Below are 20,908 nucleotides of genomic sequence, written 5' to 3'. Positions count from 1 at the left end.
TCAACCAGTGTGAGTCACACAGTCACAAACTCCACTTTGGAGGAGGCTGTTTTGCACAGTTTCCTGCCTCTGCTACAGACAACAGACACTCATATACATAGAAAGAAATGTCTGACTGCTGGGAGCTTCCTGTTGTCTGAAAGCAGACATGCCACACAGTGTTTGAGACGCTGCAGCAGAGTGAACTACTGTGTACTGTAAGCTTATCAGTGAGCTTGTGCCCTCCAGATATCTTGTCTTTCTCATGTGTGCAGCTCGGTTTCAGTTTTGGTTTCTACTCGACCTGTAGACTTCGACCTTGGCTTTCACCTGCTCATTCCGCGGCTGTCGTCCTCACTGGAACTCTCTCTGCGGTAAGAGCTTTACTCGTCTTTATTTCTTGGTTTGACGGGAACTCCTGCTGCTTTTCAGGTCCTTCACTGATTTACAGAATTCACAGATTTACAATCACAAAAAGCCTTTGGAGAGAAGGGAAAATAGGAAGGGGTAAAAAATAGAATACACAAGAAGGGCACGACGGCAATGAGCAGTGGTGGTGGACGACACACATTACCAGCTGCAACATTAAATTGAAGAACACGTTAAATTATAATCTGAAAAAGAACAGCACTTTTACTTATATTTTGATGCTATTTTTGTAATTTTACTTAAGTAAGATTTTAAATACAGGACTTTTAAGGGTGTCTGTCCAATGCTTGTGAACGTGATATTTCAAGAACAATGTGAGGGAATATTTTTAAATTTGGCACTTGGACACAAGCATGAACTGATTATATTTTGTTGGTAATAGGTCAAGGTTTAAGGTCTTACTTGGTCTGTCTCATTCTCTTGAACTTGATATCTCAAGAACACCTTGAGGGTGTTTCTTCAGATTTGGCACAAACATCCACTTGCACTCAAGGATGAGCTTGTTAGATTCTGGTGGTCAAAAGTGAAAGTTGTTGTGACCTTTTTTGTCTCATCTTGTGAACAACGTATCTCAAGACTGCCTTGTGGGATTTTTTTCAGATTTGGCACAAATGTCCACTTAGACTCAGTGATCTGATCAGATTTTGGTTGTCAAAGGTCAAGGTTACTGTGAGCTTGCATCTGTCTCATTCTGGTGAACATCAAGAAACAGAATTTCTTCAAATTTGACACAAACATCCACTTGTACTGAAGAATGAACTGATCAGAATTTGGTGGTTGAAGGTCAAAGATCAAGGTCAGTGAGACCTCACAAAACATTTTTAGAGCCAGAACTCAAAGAATTCATACACCAATTGTGACAAAATTTCACACAAATGTCTAACAGAATAAAATGACGCAGTGATGACGTTTTATAACCAAAAGGTCAAAGGTCAACTTCCCTGTGACATCATCATGTTCAGCATAAAACACTTTTCTGTCTGTCATTTAACATCATATTTCAGGAACATCGTCATCATCAACAACTTCTGTGTGTGAAGCATCCATGTTTTCACAGACATGGATGGAAACTGTCAGAGAAACTTGACTGGTGAGCCAAGGCCAACAACTGCCGGGAGGTCATTTGAGTGTGTTCTGTCTTATTTTTTTTTAGGTTTTAATAATGTCATGATGAGTCTCCCTCTTTTTTTTTTTTTACATCTTCCCACACTTCACATGAATTTTATGATTTCCTGTTGAACAGACTTCTTTCTCCAGAAAAACATCACATCTCAAATTAATGAGGAACCATTTCAACATACATTCCTGGAATTTCCACAGGACGTATGTTTATAGACTGGAATCCATGTCAGCCAGACTTTTTTTTATTTTATTTATTTATTTTTTTTTGTGAAGGCTTTATCTTAGTATAAAATGACGAAAACTCTGTGTGTGTGTCTGTTCCATGTTTTTCTCCTCACTGACTTGGTCAATCCATGTGAATATTGCGGAGGGCGTGGCTCATCACATAAAGGTGTATAACATCTCAAGGGTTTCACCCATCACCACGCAACTTTGTAGGCATATGACCACACATAATCTGAGGGGACCCCTCCATTATTGACCCCATCAAACAAAATGGGGGCGCTAGAGAGCTCATTTCTTATCTAGGCCTAACCGCCATAGGTAGAAGGTGACAAAGCTACTTTTTCCAAAAATTACACTTTTAGTATATTCTTTTCCCATGTGAACTACCAGTGCGCCCCACTTTTAAGTCAATACAACATATAAACACTTTAACTATCTGCCTTTCAACGTGCTACCTCAACTACTAATGTACAGTTTTAGCCCACTAACTATCCCACTATTGGCAATGGTACTACTGTACTTTCAATAAAGCAATCGTACTATCAAATTCACAAACACTCTGTCTGAATACATTGCTCTTCTTAATGGGTTCAGTTGACTATTTAATCTGCAATTTCCTATGACCTGTGTCCCAAACACACACCATGTGAAATTGTGCGTGGGCAACTATGCACTCAGTGGGTATGGACTAGTATATAATATAGAGGAACCAGAGAAAAATGCAAAATTCAGCATTCAATTTGACATGTGTTTCTAAAATACTTTTCTGTTATTATTATTGTTTTTATCAGAATGAAACAACAAACACTATTTTTATATTGTGACCTTTATATATACTGTCACCACGGGAGATTAAAGCAGTTATTTCCTTGAAGCTGCTGTGAAACAGTAAAACATAACCATAGAAATGTTAGTCGTGTTTTGGCTGCCATGAGGGAATAATGTAGGAGAACAAATAAAAAACACTGAAAGTAAACAGGTTTCAAGTACACTCAGTATGAACATTTTATGATGTGACAGACATTCATTATTATCCGTCATTAAGCTTAATTATCTTTAATCATCTGTCATTGTTTTAGGGTGAAAGTCTGTCTCCAAACCTGCACAAATAAAAGCAAAACAATCTGTGTGCTAGATGAAACTGTATTGGATGTTTCAGTACTTTGGGTGAACTGATGATGAACTGTGAATTTTAGAAATGTCTCTCTCTGGCAGCTAAAACAACAGTACCTGTAATTTTAGATAAGATGAGAACATTTGGACTTAACTGAGACTGATAGGATTGGTCATGTGTCTGGTGTCTCTGATAACAGCTGGGAAATGAATCTGCTTCTTTACCGGAGATGTATTTTTTCTTTCTCTCAGTCATGTAGTCTGGTTGGCAAGTATTCAGCAGCGTGCCCATTTTCCAGAAGTGATCCTGTATGTTTGTCTCAATTCTCAGTTAAAGTACTGTTCCTGTACAACCTTTTTTTTCAGGTTTCCATCTAAATGTTCCGGACACTATTGAATAGCTGTTACCAGTGGTTGTATCCCATCCTACACAGGCTTTCTCACTCTGCTTAATTTGTGTGTTCACCATGACAAAAGGTCCTCACTGACTTTGCACTGGCATTATTGTAGACTTTGTGTCTGTGTCACATAGTTCTGAGCCCGAGCTGTCCAGTTCAAATAAACACAAGAAGTTTGTGCTCTAGAGAAAGGATCAACACTCAGTGAAGAACCTAAGCCCTATGATAAGCTAATATGGAAAGGCTTAACTATACAAACCAATGAGCAGTGATAACTAGCATGTCTTTGGGGTCATCGGGTGGGAACCTCCTTTCACCAGTGTTTCGTCTAGTTGGTCCCACGACACCTCCAGGAGGCTAGACAGTGATCTCTAGCGTCCCAGAGACACTCCCCTAATGCCAGGTCTCACTGCTCCCCTCCCCGCACCAACCCAATAACCTCCTTTACCTTACTTACGTATGGCTTTCTCAGCCCAAACAGCACTGCCACCTTCAACCAAACCCAGGCTCCGAAGCAGGGCTGATACTACCTTTCCTAGCACATTCACCATACTCTATTTCACACACTACATAGCATAACTACAATATAAGCTAAAGGTAAAGGAGCTAAATGGACTTACAGGATCAGCAAACACACTCACCTTGCCGCATGGCCTCAAACAAAATGGATTCAAATAGGCCACTCCCACACTTAGATACTTCCTCTTCCTGGATTTCTCCTGACAGGAAGTGGATCTCTCCACCTGATCTCAAGGAGTTATGTGCCCTGTTTAGTAGTTCCCCCTGCTGGCCCCCAGCTGACATTATTTCTTCTGTAATAGATAAACTGGCTACATTTAATTGCTTCATCTGACATTTCCCTCACCGTCTTCCTCAAATTCTGTCCCCGCACTCCGAGTTCCCCCAGGAGCGAGACAGCTGATCTTGCTATGAATCCCCTACACCCCACTTCCACTGGACAAATCCTAGTCTTCCATCCTCGCTGCTCAGCTTCTGCTCCTAAGTCTGCATATCTAAGCTTTTTTCTTTCATAGGCTTCTTTCACTGAGTCTTCCCAAGGAACTGTCAGCTCAATGAAATAAACTATCCGTTGACTCACTGACCACAACACTAAGTCAGGCCTCTGCCTGGTACAAACTATTTCCTGGGGAACACCAAGCTTTCCCCTAAATCTACTTGCATTTCCCAATCACAAGCACCTTCTAGGCGGCCACACCCTTGCCTCTTCACTAACTTATCTCTTCTGTGTTTTTCTCCCTCACGGACAAACTGAATTACTAAACTCCTATTCTTAACACCTTCTGAATTCACCTGTCTTCGTTTTCCTTTGATGCCTGCAGCTAAACATTTCAACACCTGGTTATGTCGCCATGTATATCGGCCTTGTGACAAGCTAACTTTACAGCCTGACAAAATATGCTTTAAGGTTGTGGTACCTGAACACAATGGGCATGATGGGTCCTCATTTACCCACAGTTTTAGGTTCTGGGGGGTTGGTAACACATCGTATGTAGCCCCTGCCAGGAATCTAATAGGATTCTCCTCCATACTCCACAGGTCCCTCCAACTGAGCTTCCTCTTCTCTACACTTTCCCAATTCAACCACTGTCCCTGTTTAGCCTGGGCCACTACCTTTGCACCCCTTAGCATCTCTTCCTGTCTACGTATCTGTTCTACAACCAGCTTTCTTTTATCTTTGAGACCTGCTTTATTCCATACCGGTTTGCCGTTGGCCTCTAGTGTGTAATATGACATATAATTTTATAAACAATAACAATGACAAAAAGTGTCAGTAACAATTATTTACCGTCTCTGTTACGCGGCGGCTGATCTCGTCCTCTGCTCAGAGGGTTAGGAGCTCCTGGACCTCATTGTTTTTACAATTTGTGGACATTTCTGGCTGCTGTTCATCTTCTTTGAGTTAGCCTCTTACAGCTAACAGCTACTTTCAAAATCTCTGGCACACATAACATGTTGTTCAAATGTCCGTGCCGCCCATAATCTTATCCCGCAGACTGTCCCTTTCACACAGACGTTTCGGTGCTGTTACTACCTTCTGTGGTGGCTTAAAGACGAGAACACTCTGTCCCCCCATTCCTCCATAGAATATATTTACAAGATCTTATATACAGAACAGTGCGGCAGTGTAACAGCATGATATTCCCACCTTGAAGAGGCAGTGTAAGGCCGCGATCACACCAAAAGCATTTTAGCAGTTGAAGGCAGTTTGTTTTCTGTATTTTTTTTAAAGGGATGAAGCTTTTTGCTCGCTGTTTTTGCGTTGCTACGTGCCTTGTGCGCTCTAGGAGCCTAGCATTTTTGCCAGAGCACTTTGAACTCTTCGAGTTGAAAAAACTCTAATCAGATGATTTGAGAGGCGGGCCTTCTGTGGTGGTCACGACAACAAGTTTACAGTTGGTAAACAATGGAGGAGAAACTGGTGGTAGTGGTTGCTGGATACCCAGAGCTATACGGCCTGATGATAGACAGCAGGTTGTCAAACTGCCCCTGAGTCGTCCTAAAATCTGCCTGTAAGCGTCCATGATGGAGGAGAAGCTCCTGGACCAACTGGTGGTACTCCCCATGATCCAGCCTCTTTTTTAGGGTCTCATGTACCCACACAGATCTCTGTTTATCTGCTGACAGCCTCTCACCCTCAACCAGAGCTACAGACAGCACCCTCTGCCTCAACATGGCAGGATCTAGATATTCATTATTGTGAAATAAATAAAACAAATAAATAACGGTAGATTGATTACACGGGAAGGTTAGTGTAAGTGTTAGTGATGGCTTGGTTGCCTGGCAACAATAAAAAGGCGCAGCAAGCGTTTCGGCATTCAATAAAAAACAAAAAAGGCAGTGTGATGCGCCTTGAGTATTGCTAACTGCAAAACACTTTCTGTGTGATCAGGAACTAAAAGCGGAGAGTGAAACAGGAACCTGTTCCTATTTATATCTACTCACATTTTAATGCTGAGCCTTCAGTTTGTTCTACCAATGACAGCTGATTTCTTTGGTTCACCTTAGGCTGTTGCTTATAGGGATCTTTGGCTCTTTCAGCTGACAGTCTGGTCTGTCAATCGTACAGCGTCTGTACAATGGACAGACCATTGTTTGTCCTCCATGTACAAAACCAACCCTTCATACTAAATAACATCTGTTAGTGAAGAGGACTTTCCTCAACGTACAGAGTCGTCCTCTGACACATCTGAGCGGACCACATCAAGCTTTGGTGAAAGCTTGTTAATAGCATTGTTTATATAATGCACATCGTGTTTAGCTCCGAGTGTTCTGTAAGTGTTTGTCATTTCCCTCAGCTTGTCGAGTTACTCACCATATAAACCTGTGATTTGCATAAACAAACACAGAGATGTCTGAGTGATTTATGGAGCTGACTCTCCCTGCAGGGCTGTAACGTGAGAACTGATCATCCAAAAAAATAAGGAGGGAGAAGTTGGAGAGGCAGAGAACGAGATCGAGAAGTTGAACACTCAAAAAGAATACGAGTTAGGAGGCAATGTTTAGCTGTCTGAGAGGAGAGATGGGAGTTCAATGTAACTGATCTACTGCCTTGAGCCAAAAAAGGAGGAGTGGGGAGGAGTGACTGAGTGAAAACTGGAGGGAAAGACTGAGGAGCGTGACAGAAGGGAGAGGGAGGCTGAGGAAGCTCTCTGGTGAGAGATCAGGCTATCGCTTTTAACCACGTGGAGACAAACCTCAACAACTCCTGCACAGAGGAGGCAGAAATCAGCTGCTGGTGGAGGAAAACTATCTTCTTCTTCTTCTCCGTTTTGGGGATGTAATGCACAGATCTGCTTTTGGGCTTCTTCACCCTGAAGTCTAAAGTTAAACGGGTGAACCAAAGAGACGTATGAACTTGTTGGAACACCAAGAAAATCTGTCGTTTCTTCGATGGGATTTGGTTTCAGATTGCAGCTTTTTTTTTTTCCTGTGTATTCTTAAATTTCATGTCGTGGTAATCTGGTCCTGCTGTGGACTGTCTGACTGCAGAGCCTACTGAAGAAGTGTAAGTGAAGATGAACATGTGATGTTACCCTTCATGGAGAATTTTTAGACCACTTTTGGAAGCCTTTGAACTATTTCACTGTGTTCCCTTAACAACTCATCTGTACCAGAAATGAGGTTTTGATTTCAGAACATTGAGTCTTTACTGACTGTTCTCTGTTCTCTGTTATCCAGATGTTAAGCGGCAGTCTGGAAGCTGGTGCCTTGCTCGAGGAATAGAAGAAGAAACGCTCGCTGTAAAGATCTTCTCAGCTGGTCTGGGATTCAAACAGGCCTCTTGGATTACAGGAAGATTTCCTTGTCGCTCAGTGGAACTTTTAACATGGACTTCTGCTCTTTAACAAAATCCCCAAGTTAGCTGTGTCGGTTATGAACTTTAAGGGCGAATTCTGAAAATCCATAAGGCTGTTTATCTCCATGAGGACGTTGTAGTAGAGTGAGACAGCAGAGGATAATGTGATGATGGTTTCGCTGCCTGTGCCATGCTGAGAGGGAGGTTAGCTCTGGCGAGTGTGTATCTGTGTTTTGTCTGTCTGCTTGGCTTGACGCTGCAACTGCCTGCCAAACCCTGCGCTAACGACATATTCGCAAAACTCGAGGCCCTCGTCGGGGAAGTCCACAACTTGGTATGACATTAATTTTTTTGTCTTTGATATCAGAAAATATATTTTTACTGTGTCATTGCTCAAATTTTATATTCACAGGCCAGTCATAAGAAAAAATGTTGGCCTTGTACATTTGTGCAAACCATGGATGTTGTAGCAGATGCACTGAAACTTTAGATTTCAGCAATGATGTGGTTAACGTGTGGTTAGGTTTATGCACAAAAAACAGCACTAGTCGGATTACATTTTTGTAAAATGTGATCTAATAGAAGCATAAAAAGAGTAAAAGAGAATGGGACCAATATTGAACCTTGGGGGACGCCACAGAAAATAGAAAAAAGTGGCAAAATTATGTAAATGCATTGACATACTGAAATCTTTAAAACTGCCTCAGAAATAAATAGTTTTATTTTTAAAAACGCTGCGTAATTTCCTTCAACGGATGGCCACAGTAGTTTTTATCAAACAAACACCAGAAAATCAACTCAGTCACAAGAAAAAATGTTTGCCTTGTACATTCCTGCAAACAAGACATGTTGCTTTGGAAAAAAAGCTGTGACAGGGCTCCACAAAACAGCCTTATTTGGTGACTAAAAAGCAGCTGAAAAAAGAGCATTCACTAAATCTCACCCGCTTTTGATATTTGTTGGTCTAGAACAGCTGTCTGCAGCTTTGCAGGCATCTCACCCAGATGACACGCCATCCACCATCCCCTCCACCTCCTGATGACAAAGTCAGCTCATATATTATGTCACTTTAGAAATGTTGATATGATATGTGTGAAACGTGTAAATGTAATATAGTCATGGTTTGCAGAAACATCCAATGCCAACACAGGTTATCTGTTAAAATGAGATATTTTGAATGCCCGTATCACTTCTCAAGATAAAACCTGTCAGGCTTCCCAGTTTAGATAATGTTTAATTACTTATCTTGAAAAAATGCAGGATGATCGCACAGTCGTGATTATACCCAATTATGAGTGGAGCGATCTTTGTTATCAGCTTTAATCATTTAATAGAACACAATAAAATGAGTTGCACCGCACAGCCGATGATTTCAGACTGTGGAAGGAGTGGACGAAAGAATTAATCTCTCTTTAAGTTTCTCAGACTTGTCTGTAAAGCTGTCCACAATCTGTTACTGCAGGTGGACAGAGTGATTAAAAAACATAGTGACACGCTCAGTAATTCTGTTTAAGAATAAAAACACAGAAAGACATTATGTGGTAACAGTTTCATAACCTGCGTGGACTTTGTTCAAATCCAAATATTTAAAAAAGGAGGTTAGTTGGTGGTACACAGGTTTAGTCTCAGAAGTCAGGGGGAATGGATTTAGTATAAACTCTGTAGTGCAGTCTGTAGTTTCCTTTATGGGCATCTGATACTCTCTAAAAGAAAATGCTACAATTGCATCTTTACTGCAAAGAGCTCTGATGCCTTAACTTTGACTGGAAATGACTATTATTAATTGTAATAAAATAAAATAACATAAAATATAGATAAAGTACACACTGCTGATGATAACTAAAAGGGGAATTGATGACAGTGGATAGAAATGTTTATATTTATTTTATTTAGAAAGTGACAGTGCACATTAATGAACATGATCACTTACGTCACGTTAATGTGCCAGATTTCACCATACAGGCTCATTTTCATCTGCAGTCCCTGCAGGTTGATGGTGTAAGTGTAAGAGAAAGAGAAAGACAAAACACCATACAAAAGCACAGATAAAAACGGATTGATGGCATGTCCACAGACCAGTCTGACCAATCATTGTAGTTTATCTCAAATCACCAAAGTCACTTCCTCATTTCTGGCTGTGAAGATGCAGACATGTGCCACACCAACACCTCACATTTACCAACAAAATGTAATGCTTAACACCGTGCAAGATCTGATGATCTGCTCAAAGCAGGGGTAAAATGTTTTGCAACGTGGTGCAACATTGTCATGAAACACATTTCTACCACAAATCACTCTCAGAGAATGGCTGCAACACGTGGACAACACACAAGACAGACCACTGTGACAGAGGCTGTTGCACACACATCTGCTGCATGTGCTTAAGGAATCAAGGAGAGTTAGATTAAATATGCAGGTTACTGCGTCAGGGCAGTGTAAATCACAAATCACACCCCTGCGGTTTAATTCTCCATATGTAATGAAATACAGAAAAATAAAAAAAAATATTTTTCACCTGCCTTCAGCAGTTTCGCTGTAAAAAAATATTTTGTGTGAACAAGTAAATCTAATATCTGCTTTATATATATTTCTGACAGATGATGTTGTTCTGTGATTTCATTGTGTCTACATTGTGTTTAATGTGCTGTTCCCAAAATTGACCTTTTGGGGAAATGAAAGTTTTCTGAGTCTAAGTTTGAATCACTAAATCCTCGATCCTTCGTTTCTCATAATGCAAATTTATGACATTTCTCATGAGACTCTCTGTGCCAGCTGGCAAACAGCTGCTTATCTGGAACTCCTCACCTGCAGTACATGATGCAGGTGATCTGTAATAAATCTGAAGTGTCACGTCAAAGTTGAGATAATTGATGACAACGTTATACAACAGCTTTCACACGAGGAGTCAACTGAGGTTCATGTGTAAAATTAGCGTAATACCCCTTTAACATGTCCCGCAGCAGCTTCCTTGCAGAAACGTGTGATTACATAACAACAGTTGTGCAGCAACAAGTCCGCAGGGCATCAAAGCTCTTTTTCACACAGAAGCAGTTCAGACTGTTCAAACACAGCAGTGGATGGAATCAAGGGTTCAACCCTCCAGCTGAATTTGTGCATTTTATTGTTAGTTTTAAACAAGTCATAATTTTCTACTTTTAGAACTGCTGGCCTCACTTTGGCAGACGACACAGTCCAGCTCCACATTTTTCATCCTGCACAGTAACATCCAGCTGTTTCATCCTCCAGCTGTTCAGAATCTGAAGAAACATCAGAGCAGGACTTTGCTCCAAACTCACAAATATTTCCCTCTTGCTTGAATTTATAAAAACATTTCTTTAATGACTTTCACAGCGGTGTTTCCCCTCTTGTTCTCCGCTGTATGTCTGCAGGGAGCTGCAGGGATTTACAGTGTGAGAAATGTGAATATATTTATCTTATTCTTAAAATATCAGCATGCTAACATGCTGACAATGACGTGCTGATGATCAACAGGTGTAATGTTGATTACTGTGGTGGAGGAAGTACTGTAACACTTCAGTTAGTAGCCTGGGCTATTATTGGCTTAAAGGGATAGTGCACCCAAAAATGAAAGTTCAGCCATTATCTACTCACCCATATGCCGAGGGAGGCTCAGGTGAAGTTTTAGAGTCCTCACAACACTTGCAGAGATCCAAGGGGAGAGGAGGTAGCAACACAACTCCACCTAATGGAGGCTGACGGCGCCCCAGATTCAAACGTCCAAAAACACATAATTGAAACCACAAAATATCTCCATACTGCTCGTCCGTAGTGATCCAAGTGTCCTGAAGCCCCGACATAAAAAGTTGTTTGGAAAAACCTCATTTGAACTCTGTTTTTAGCCTCACTGTAGCCTGTAGCTCTGACTGCCTCTCTGTGCACCGTGAGACCGTGAGACATTGGCACCGCCTTCATGTGTGTTCACGTGCTTTCGCTGGTCTCACACGCAAGCGCACACACGTGAGCGTGGTGCCCAGAGAGGCAGTCAGAGCTACAGGCTACAATGAGGCTAAAAACAGAGTTCAAATGACGTTTTTCCAAACAACTTTTTATGTCGGGGCTTCAGGACACTTGGATCACTACGGACGAGCAGTATGGAGATATTTTGTGGTTTCAATTATGTTGAATCTGGGGCGCCGTCAGCCTCCATTAGGTGGAGTTGTGTTGCTACCTCCTCTCCCCTTGGATCTCTGCAAGTGATGTGAGGACTCTAAAACTTCACCTGAGCCTCCCTCGGCATATGGGTGAGTAGATAATGGCTGAATTTTCATTTTTGGGTGCACTATCCTTTTAAATGACTGAACTCATCAGGCCTATATTTGCGACAGGCCTTTAATTCCTTTCACACAAAACTGTTGCTCAGCAGAGATGGAAAGTACAATCAAATTGCTTATTGCAACCAGTATGAATGTTACCTGTATAAGAATTAAGCTTTGAATAACATCAATTATGTGTTATGTTATGACACTCGTTTCACGGCAGAGGATGACACCATATTCATAACTGAGATCAATATTTATGATTTATATATTTACACTTTTGATTCTTTTGACTGGAACACCCTAGCAGACTAAAGGATTAGAAATAACTTACCGGGGAATCAAGGAATGGACACATATTCTGACTTAATGACAGCATCTCTGTAGCATCTCCATATTGACAAAAGTTTAAACATTTATATGTGTATGTGCGATCTAAACGGCTAACTAACGTTAGCTCAAGTTGGTAGTCAACAACTCAGTTTTATGCATCCTGAGAACTTCTGTAAAACTGCTTTTGAACCAGACCGGGTGTAAAAGAGACAGGGCGCTAAATTGGGACCAGGGTTTTAATTGAAGTTTTGCGGTACTCCATTACAAGTAAAATGTATTTAAGATGCTACTTTAGTGAAAATACAGAAGTATAAGCACCAAAACATTCTTAAAGTACAAAAATAAAAGTACTCATAATGCAGAATGGCCCATTCTAGAATAACACATATGCCCATCCACCAGGGAAAATGTCAGCACTGATGTTTATGCAAACTACACCGGGGCGTAGCACCACATTTCTGGCTCTCTGTGGACCCCCACCCTCACTCTCTAGATCTGTGTCTGTGTCTTTCACACTCACCTTTTGAATTTCTTTTTTTTTTTTTGTTTGTTTACAAAGTCACTTTGCTTTCTTTCTTTTCTTTTTTGGCACCCTGATTTACCTGTCACAGGAAAAGACATGACAGTGTCACTCCCTCGGCTCTAGCTGCGTTTAGAGACAAATCCCAGTGCAGGGGTGGCTTCAACTAATGTTGTGAAATACATGTAGCCTATGTCAAAAACAGAAAAATCAGCGCATCACCAAAAGCAGTAAGATTCATCCTCTGGGGACCATGACCATCTGTACGACATTTCATTGAAATCCATCCAATAGTTGTTAAGATATTTTAGTGTGGATCAAAGTGGTGGACCAACCACCACACTGCTGGCAGGCTAAAAAAACACAACTATACTTCATGTAAAAGTTTTGTATATTTAATCATGAATAACTTCAATCCATGGCCTTAACATTTATTTCTATAAGACGATGTTGTGGTTATTCTCTGGAAACCTGAACTGCGCCACGAACTGAAAATTATTTTATGTTCAGCATAGAAGTAATAAACTAAGTATTTAACATATAACTTCTTGTCTTCTTCCTCAGGAGGGGTTGAACTGCACATTGTACACGCCCACCACAGAAGACTTTAAGGTATGAGCTTCCTCAGACCTTTGTGTCTTTTTCCATTCTGATGCCTTTATGTCCTTCTTATCTGATCCTGACATCTGGTTTCTTCACAAACACAAGTGTCCTCAGCTGGACAAATCATTTCAGAAACACATTAACAGAAACCCAAACATTGTATAAGTTCTGTTATAAGTTAAAGCCAGTGTAAAAAATGTAAATTCATTCATGAATGTAAATGTTTAATTCAGCACATAAACAGCTTTATGTTGTGCAAGATTTCCCAGCATGCCTGTGACCTTTGGCTGCATTTGTTACTCTCATTGGTCCACATTCATTTAGCTGACGACAGGATTGAGCACAGTGCAACAACCTCTGATCCTCTTTCATTATAATCGCTATCTCTCCCATAACCATGCTCTAGTTGTCAATGTGTATACATTGTACTGATCATTTCCAGTGTAGCAGAGTCAGTGAATATCAGTGTTCATGTCTGTCAGTGTGGTTGAGACAGAAATATCTGGGAAGACAAAGTCCAAACTCTCTGCATGGGTAGATGTGACCACAGTGAGAAGACTTAAACTTGTAAGGTTCTCTAAGAACACTCATATTCTTATTAAATCCTTCAGACTCTCACCTGGACAGCTTTTTAGCTTTCAATCATGAGTGTTTTCAGGGACCTGTCACTGTTTTTCCTGCAGCTTTGAAGGCACCAAATACAGGTCTTTTTTAGGGACCCGTCACTGTTTTTTGTGCGGCTTTGAAGGCACCAAACTTAGGTCTTTTCAAGGGACCTGTTGCTGTTTTTCTTGTGGCTTTTTGGCCCTCCATCATGAGTGTTTTTAAGGACCTATCACTGTTTTTCCAGCAGCTTTGAAGGCACCAAACACAGGTCTTTTTTAGGGACCCATCACTGTTTTTTCTGCGGCTTTTAATGCACCATCCATTCTTTTTTTTGATGACCCGTCACTATTTCTAGTGACATTTAGGTCCACAAATGTAGGTCTTTTTTAGGGACCTGTCACTGTTTTTCCCTTGGCTTTTTAGTCCTTAATTGTGAGTGTTTTTAGGGACCTGTCACTGATTTTCTCGTGGTATTTAAGGCACCAAATGTAGGTCTTTTTTCGGGACCTGTTGCAGTTTTTCTCATGGCTTTTTAGCCCCCAGTCATGAGTGTTTTTAGGGACCTGTCATTGTTTTTCTTGCAGGTTTTAAGGCACCTAATGTAAGTCTTTTCTAGGGATGTGTTGCTGCCTTTCCTGTGGCTTTTGAGTCCCCAACCATTTGTATTTTTTAGTGGCCCATTGCTGTTTTTCCTGTGGCTTTGAAGGCCCTAAACATAGATCTTTCTTCGGGAACCACTGCTGTTTCTTGCGGCTTTTTAGCCCTGTGAGTGTTAGGGATGTCACTTTTTTCCTGTGGCTTTTAAGGCCCCAACCATTCTTTTTTTAATGACCCATTGCTCTATTTCCAGTTACTTGTCAGTCCCCAAATGTAGGTCTTTTTTAGGGACCCATCGTGTTTTTTTCCCACAGCCTTTTAGCCCCTAGTCATGAGCATTTTTCAGGGACCTGTCACTGTTTTGATGTGGCTTTTAATGCACCAAACAAAGCTCTTTCTTAGGGACCCATGTCTGCTTTTCTTGCAGCTTTTAGCCCCCCATCATGAGTTTTTTTAGGGACCTATCACTGTTCCTCTTACAGGTTTTAGGGCATCAAATGTAGGTCATTTTTAGAAACCCACTGCTTTTTTTTCTGTGGCTTTTTAGCCCCCAATTGTGACTGTTTTTCAGGGACTTGTCAATTTTTTTCTTGCAGCTTGAAAGGCACCAAAGCGACACATCACTGATACCCAGCGGGGATGGTGCCTCAAAAACCGGTTGTTTTTTCCCAAAACATTGCTGCTTTTCCAGGCCATAGTGCTCTCAGTACAGAGTCATTAAAGCCAAGACGTGATCATTTCCTAAACATAACCAATTGGTTTTTGTGCCAAACCCTACCCACAGGTTAACCACAGTGTCATTGAAACTTAAGGGTTCAATATGTCTTCTACATAATAACGTGCAAATGTAACCGTGTATCCGTGGTTTGCAGAAACGTACAATGCCAACATTTATTCTGGTGACTGGGTTGGAGTGTCACCTTTTCATGATACTTAAACATCAGCATAATCAACACCCGTAAAACTGGCATATAAAGCTGCCTGTTCTGATCTGTGTGTTTCATTCACAGAAATGTTACCAAAACTATGAAAAAGAAGAATTTTATACTGGAGAGCTTCACGTTCCGCTGTCGGAAATCAGCAGGCTAAAAGATAACGAGTTTAGAATAGTAAGTAGTCATATTAGAGAACCCACAACAAATAATTAACCAAATAGTAAAAGAAATCCATGTCTTATGTGAGAGGCAGTTAAAATGATATAAACATTAAGTGATATTACACAAGGTATATTACACAGTACACTGTCAGGTGTTATGAGGGAGGATGTTCATGTTTAGTGAGAGGAATTTATTATACTGAACTGTACAAGTGTTTGTGTCAACGTATGCAATAATATGGAGAGCAGAATGTTAGTTTTGTATTTTCAGTTTTTTTTAGTTTTAGTTCTGTTCTTCCCTGCATCATATTTAAACTCCAAATTTACTTTCTTTCAGTAGGCATTATCTGAAGTCAAAGTTTCTGTGCCGAAGTCAAAGTTTTTACTGTGAATGACTTGTACAACAGATTTAGACCACACACCCCATGCCCCTCTTAAGTCACTCTAACTGTACCAATGAATGTGTTCCTTCAAGTGGTTCTTGCCTGAGGCACTTTCTTTGTGTGTGAGGTTGTGGTTGATGTCTCCATGGTGTCCCTATCTCACCTGTCTTTCTCTCTCTCCAGCAGAATTGCCCCAAGTCCACCTTGAAATGTCTTGCTGACGAAGTTAAAGTCCTCACTGAGGAGCTGGAAGCTTTTAATGTCTCTGGAATGCACGAGTTCCCATTGATCAAGAATCTTAGGCGGCTAGCAGTGCGGATAAAAAAGGTGAGTCTGGAGGCAGAGAAACACAGTTTTGACATAGTGATATTTGTAAAAAAAAAAAAAAAAACTCAGAAATTTGTAATTTCTTTAAACAGATTAACAGATTATCACTGTAGTTTTTTTTATCAAACAAATACAACAAAAAATGTATGTTTCTGCAAACCACAGATTTGTTACATATGCATGTTATTATGTAGCAGATGTATTAAAACTTTCTGTTTCAACAACTCTGTGGTTAATTTGTGGTCAGGTTTAGGCACAAAAAAACACTTGGTTATGGTTAGAAAAAGATTGTGTTTTGGCTTAAAACACCCAATTTTGGCAGCGCAATTTCAGCTGAAAAAGCAGTAATGTGTCAGTGAAAAATAATAATCACACTATATGAATGAATAATCATACTATTCTGGCATGAAAAGCAGCAATGTCTCCACAAAACACCCACATTTGGTGACTAAAAAGCCGCTGGAAAAACAGAGATTGGTCACTAAATCACACCTGGTGCTGGTGTTTGTTGGTCCAGAATAGTTGCTGCAGCTTTGCATGTATCTCACCCAGATGACACGCCATCCACCTTCCCCTCCACTTACAGGTGACAAATTCATCTCATGTATTACGTCACTTTAGAAACGCTGAGATGATACATGTGAAACATGCCAATGTAACATATTTGTGGTTTGCAAAAACGTACAACACCACCATTTTCCTCTGGTGACTGAGTGACCGCATAAGAAAGTTTGCACTCAGCTTTTTGTCGCTCAGAAACTCTTGCTATCACTGTCACAATCACAGAAACAAGATCACACTTTTGGGAAATCCTGGGAAACAAACACAGGTAGATGAGCTGAGATAAGAGAAACCAAGCCCACCATAAGAAAGTAATTTACAGAACTGCTCCAGAGATTGACTGGTGCAATATGTTGAATCACAGTTGGTTGTGGAACAGAAGCAAAGAGCCAGATGTTGGTAATATTTTCCTCTCATGTCATGATCTAGCTGTTGGCTAGAAAAGGATTTAGGGAGGATTTAGTTTCTGTGTTCCTGCATACTCTGGAGCTGTGTGTGTGTGTGTATGTGTGTGTATGTGTGTGTGTGTGTGTGTGTGTGTATGTGTGTGTATGTGTGTGTCAGCTCAGTCGCCAGAAAAAATGTTGTAAATTGCTGCAAATCATGAATATGTGTGTTTTTCACTGTTCTCTGTATTTTTTTTAGCATTTCAGCTGTCTTTTAGCCAGATTGAAGGCTTTGGGTCCGTCACTCTGCTTCATTTAGCGTGGGAACTGTTAAATAACGGGATCCGGCATTAACTCCGTTAACTGTTAACAGCAGCTCAACAATCAGTCCTTCATCTCGGAAAAACAGTGGTTTCAAAACTGCGCTATTACCTGTAGCCACCGGGTCAGTTTGCTTTGCAGAGGAGGAGACCTCGACTGATAAATTGCCCATAAAATCACATTAACAACATACCGAAGGCATCCTTAAACTTCACTATTTGACCTCCGTGCTCCTCTCCGCTCCTCTCACCCACACTTGAGCACCCGTCCAGGCCGCGGAGGTCAGGCCGGGCGGGACCATAGGTGAGTGGATCCCAAGTCTCGAGCCCTGCCCGGGACCACGGGTGGCAGCTCCGGGCACTTCCACTTTAACCCAGAACGAGTGCTCACGATAACCAGATGAGCAGATAACATCAACTAGGGAAAATAAACTGAAAACACCACAGTTGTAGCCTGTTAGCTAACATGAGGTAAACCGCTAAACTAGCTAACAGCTAACAAAGGATAACATTAGCTGGTGGGGACATGTGCTATATACACCCAGTCGTGCCTCGCCACTCACCAGGAACCTCTTTTAACGGTCACAGAACAACATAGCTATTTTCTGCCAGTTTATTCCAGTTAGCTTACCTGAAAGCAACTGCGATGAGATGCTGTGTGCTGCGAGCTCAGTTCCAAACAAACACTGTGGAGATGAAATTCCGCCTTTGTGGTGACTTCCGTATGTGGGCAGACGTTCTACGGCACTGGGCCGACCCAAAGCCGACGTAACAGAGACGTTTGACGAGCTGGGACAAAAGAGTATTAAATTTAATGATATCCGCCCATGCGACCCACGCTTGTCAGACATTATAAAGTCAGGGCTGATGTGTCGTCCTCAGGCCGTCGTCGGCCAGATGTATGTGTGCTATCTGGGTTGGACACCCTGTCAAGTTTTCTTCTTTCAAGACACACTTTTGTTTACTACATTGATACAAGACCACAAATTGAGTTGTTGTTTTTTTTTTCTTCAAGGTTTAGGCAAAAAAAAACCAAAGTGGATTTAGGAAAAAAAAAAACAGGGTTTGGTTTTAGAATATTACGGGATGTGAACACCACTCTCTCAAGTGAAGATTGGTGTTTGTTGGACCCATCCAATGCCAACATTTTTTAAGGTGACTGGTTTGGCTCATGTGAAGGCAGGTTATTAATGTATAAACTGAAAAGAAGAGGACCTAGAATAGTGCTGTGGGGCGCTCCGGCATAGCAAACCACAAGTGGGTGACACCATGTTCTTGAGGTCTGAGGTTATCAAAGTTTTGTTGGAAAAACAGGGGAAGTCAAAATATAGGTTTCTGAGCAATTTTGGAAAATTCATTCAGGAATACTATTGTAGCACCTTTGCAAAAAAAAAGGGGTACTGACAGGCTGTTGCCCCCATGCACCGCTGGACCCCACCTGGCCAGACACAAGAGGATGAAACTGGTCCTGTCTGCAAATCATTTGCTTAAATTCATGATTAGAGTAAAGTTCATATGTGCATTCAAATATACCAACAGCTAATTGTGAAGTTGTGTTGTCTGATTTTCACCAGCTTGCACATTTCATCAAAATTACCAAATTTCCTTTAATTTAGTCGAAAAATATTGCATTGCAATCACTGGGCGCGCGTTCCCGCGGGGCGCGTTCATGTGTGTGTGAGTGGGTACGTGTATGGGACATGTGCATGTGTGACTTGAAAGGAGTTGACATATTATCTTTATTCGCAAGCAGTAGCTGCAAAACTAAAACTTGTCACAGCAGCTCCAGACCCGGAGATCCAGCCCGGTTCTATCAGCGGACCCTCCCAGAGCGCTCGCGGGGAATGCTGCCTCGCTTCCCCGCTAAGATGCGGGAGGGACACCGCTGAAAATTTTTACGGCTTTTTTCAAAACTCTGATCCGAGCATTATCTTCATTTGCAAGCAGTAGTTGTAAAAATAAAACTAGGACGGTAGTTTCAGACGCGGAAATCCAGCCCGGTTCTTTCAGCGGGTGCTCCCACAGCGCTCGCCGACAATGATGCCTCGCTTCCCCGCTAAGATGCGCGAGGGAGACCGCTGAAAGATTTGACGCTTTTTTCAAAACTCTGATCTAAAATATCAGATTACGCCGCTTCCCCTTGGTCGATCGAGGTCAAATAAAAAGTGTTATGATCTCTGAGATCCCCTCTTTGCGATGTGCGTCCAAAAACAGCTCGGCTTGACCAACAAAGTCACGTGATCAGGCCATTTCGGTGACGTGACACATAAAAATTTACTGCGCATGCCAATATAAAATGAAAAAAACCCTCCAGCAAACTTTATGCAAACAAATCAGTGTGGACACTGTTCAAAGGCACACATATGCCTGTTCCAATAATAGTAGGAGTAAATCAGATTATTATTGAAATTATTGATTTATTGCAATTTTTCAACTTTTTTTTAATAATGGTATTAGCACTCCATCATTAAAACTGGTCATGAAAGGGTTAATTTATAAATATATTGATGAAATAACACATCACACATCAGAAGACAAGTAAAATTACACAAATAAAAAAAAAAAAATTGTAATACATATTTTTACTTTTGTGTGGTGTCTGTTGGAATACATAGAGCACAAAAATGTGTCCAATAGCAGCAATGTTAGTGTTTTTTAACAGTCAAGTTGGGCGCACTTTAACAACTCTGCTTCAACTTGAGGTTGTTTTGTGTGTCTTTATTTGGTTAATAATGTATCTGTTTCTCTCCCCCCTCCACAGACGGAGTCAAACTGTCCCCGTTGTGAGCTCCTCATAGAGAAAGAAGCTAAACTGTTCCTTAAGGATCTTCACACGATTCTTGAGATGATGAACTTTAGTAACTGCAACTGATGGACTCCTAAGGACTTTAAAAAGACACTTAATGACCTGTGATTCTCTTCATGGACTTTTCATATTTCCTGAGCACAAATAAATGCATGATGTCTGAGCATCTCAGTGGTATTTAATTTACACCTTGAAGGAACAAAGCATCTGCATGTTGGTGGAGGTTTGTGATTAGCACTGTACAAGATTCTTAAGTGTGGAAGTGGAAGTGTGGAAAAGGGGGTGCATTTTCTTCACACTTTGTATGTCAGGTGGATGAAGAGAGGAAATGCAGAGTAGAGAACATCTGTGCAACCAACCGCAGGATCACAAGTGACCAACACATTCTCACTCCAACCTCGACACATATTGATGTTTTGGTCATGGACTTTCTACGTCCCCATACGATGTGCAAAGTACCCTGGGTGAGTTGGTTGTTGATGTTCTGGGACGCCATGTCAGGTTCTCTT

The 20,908-nt window shown here is 41.2% G+C and overlaps 1 protein-coding gene across 4 annotated transcripts; it reads left to right on the top strand.

The window, feature by feature from the left end:
* Window positions 1–228: 228 nt before the first annotated feature.
* On the top strand, window positions 229–20,565 carry il15l (interleukin 15, like). 4 transcript variants are annotated; one of them, XM_078167383.1, is made up of 6 exons: window positions 229–353; window positions 7,467–7,918; window positions 13,279–13,326; window positions 15,531–15,629; window positions 16,183–16,326; window positions 20,355–20,565. In XM_078167383.1, exons 2-6 carry the CDS (start codon window positions 7,775–7,777, stop codon window positions 20,463–20,465), a joined length of 546 nt encoding a protein of 181 aa, XP_078023509.1. In that variant the 5' UTR covers window positions 229–353; window positions 7,467–7,774; the 3' UTR covers window positions 20,466–20,565. The 4 variants fall into 4 exon arrangements, with proteins under 4 accessions (XP_078023509.1, XP_078023508.1, XP_033486803.1 ...); XM_078167382.1 differs by lacking the exon at window positions 229–353 and adding an exon at window positions 6,767–7,293; XM_033630912.2 differs by lacking the exons at window positions 229–353; window positions 15,531–15,629 and adding an exon at window positions 6,777–7,293.
* The last annotated feature ends 343 nt before the right edge of the window (window positions 20,566–20,908 follow it).

Source organism: Epinephelus lanceolatus, chromosome 4 (assembly GCF_041903045.1).
Source record: "Epinephelus lanceolatus isolate andai-2023 chromosome 4, ASM4190304v1, whole genome shotgun sequence".
NCBI classification, from domain to species: Eukaryota; Metazoa; Chordata; class Actinopteri; order Perciformes; family Serranidae; genus Epinephelus; species Epinephelus lanceolatus.
This window is presented reverse-complemented; position numbering and strand designations above follow the sequence as displayed.

Bases quoted from the DNA above. Each gene is read 5' to 3' on its own strand.
- il15l (XM_078167383.1), top strand. From the start codon at position 7,775: ATGCTGAGAGGGAGGTTAGCTCTGGCGAGTGTGTATCTGTGTTTTGTC. The intron at 15,630-16,182 runs GTAAGTAGTCAT...CTCTCTCTCCAG, and splicing joins AAGATAACGAGTTTAGAATA to CAGAATTGCCCCAAGTCCAC. The intron at 16,327-20,354 runs GTGAGTCTGGAG...CCCCCTCCACAG, and splicing joins TAGCAGTGCGGATAAAAAAG to ACGGAGTCAAACTGTCCCCG.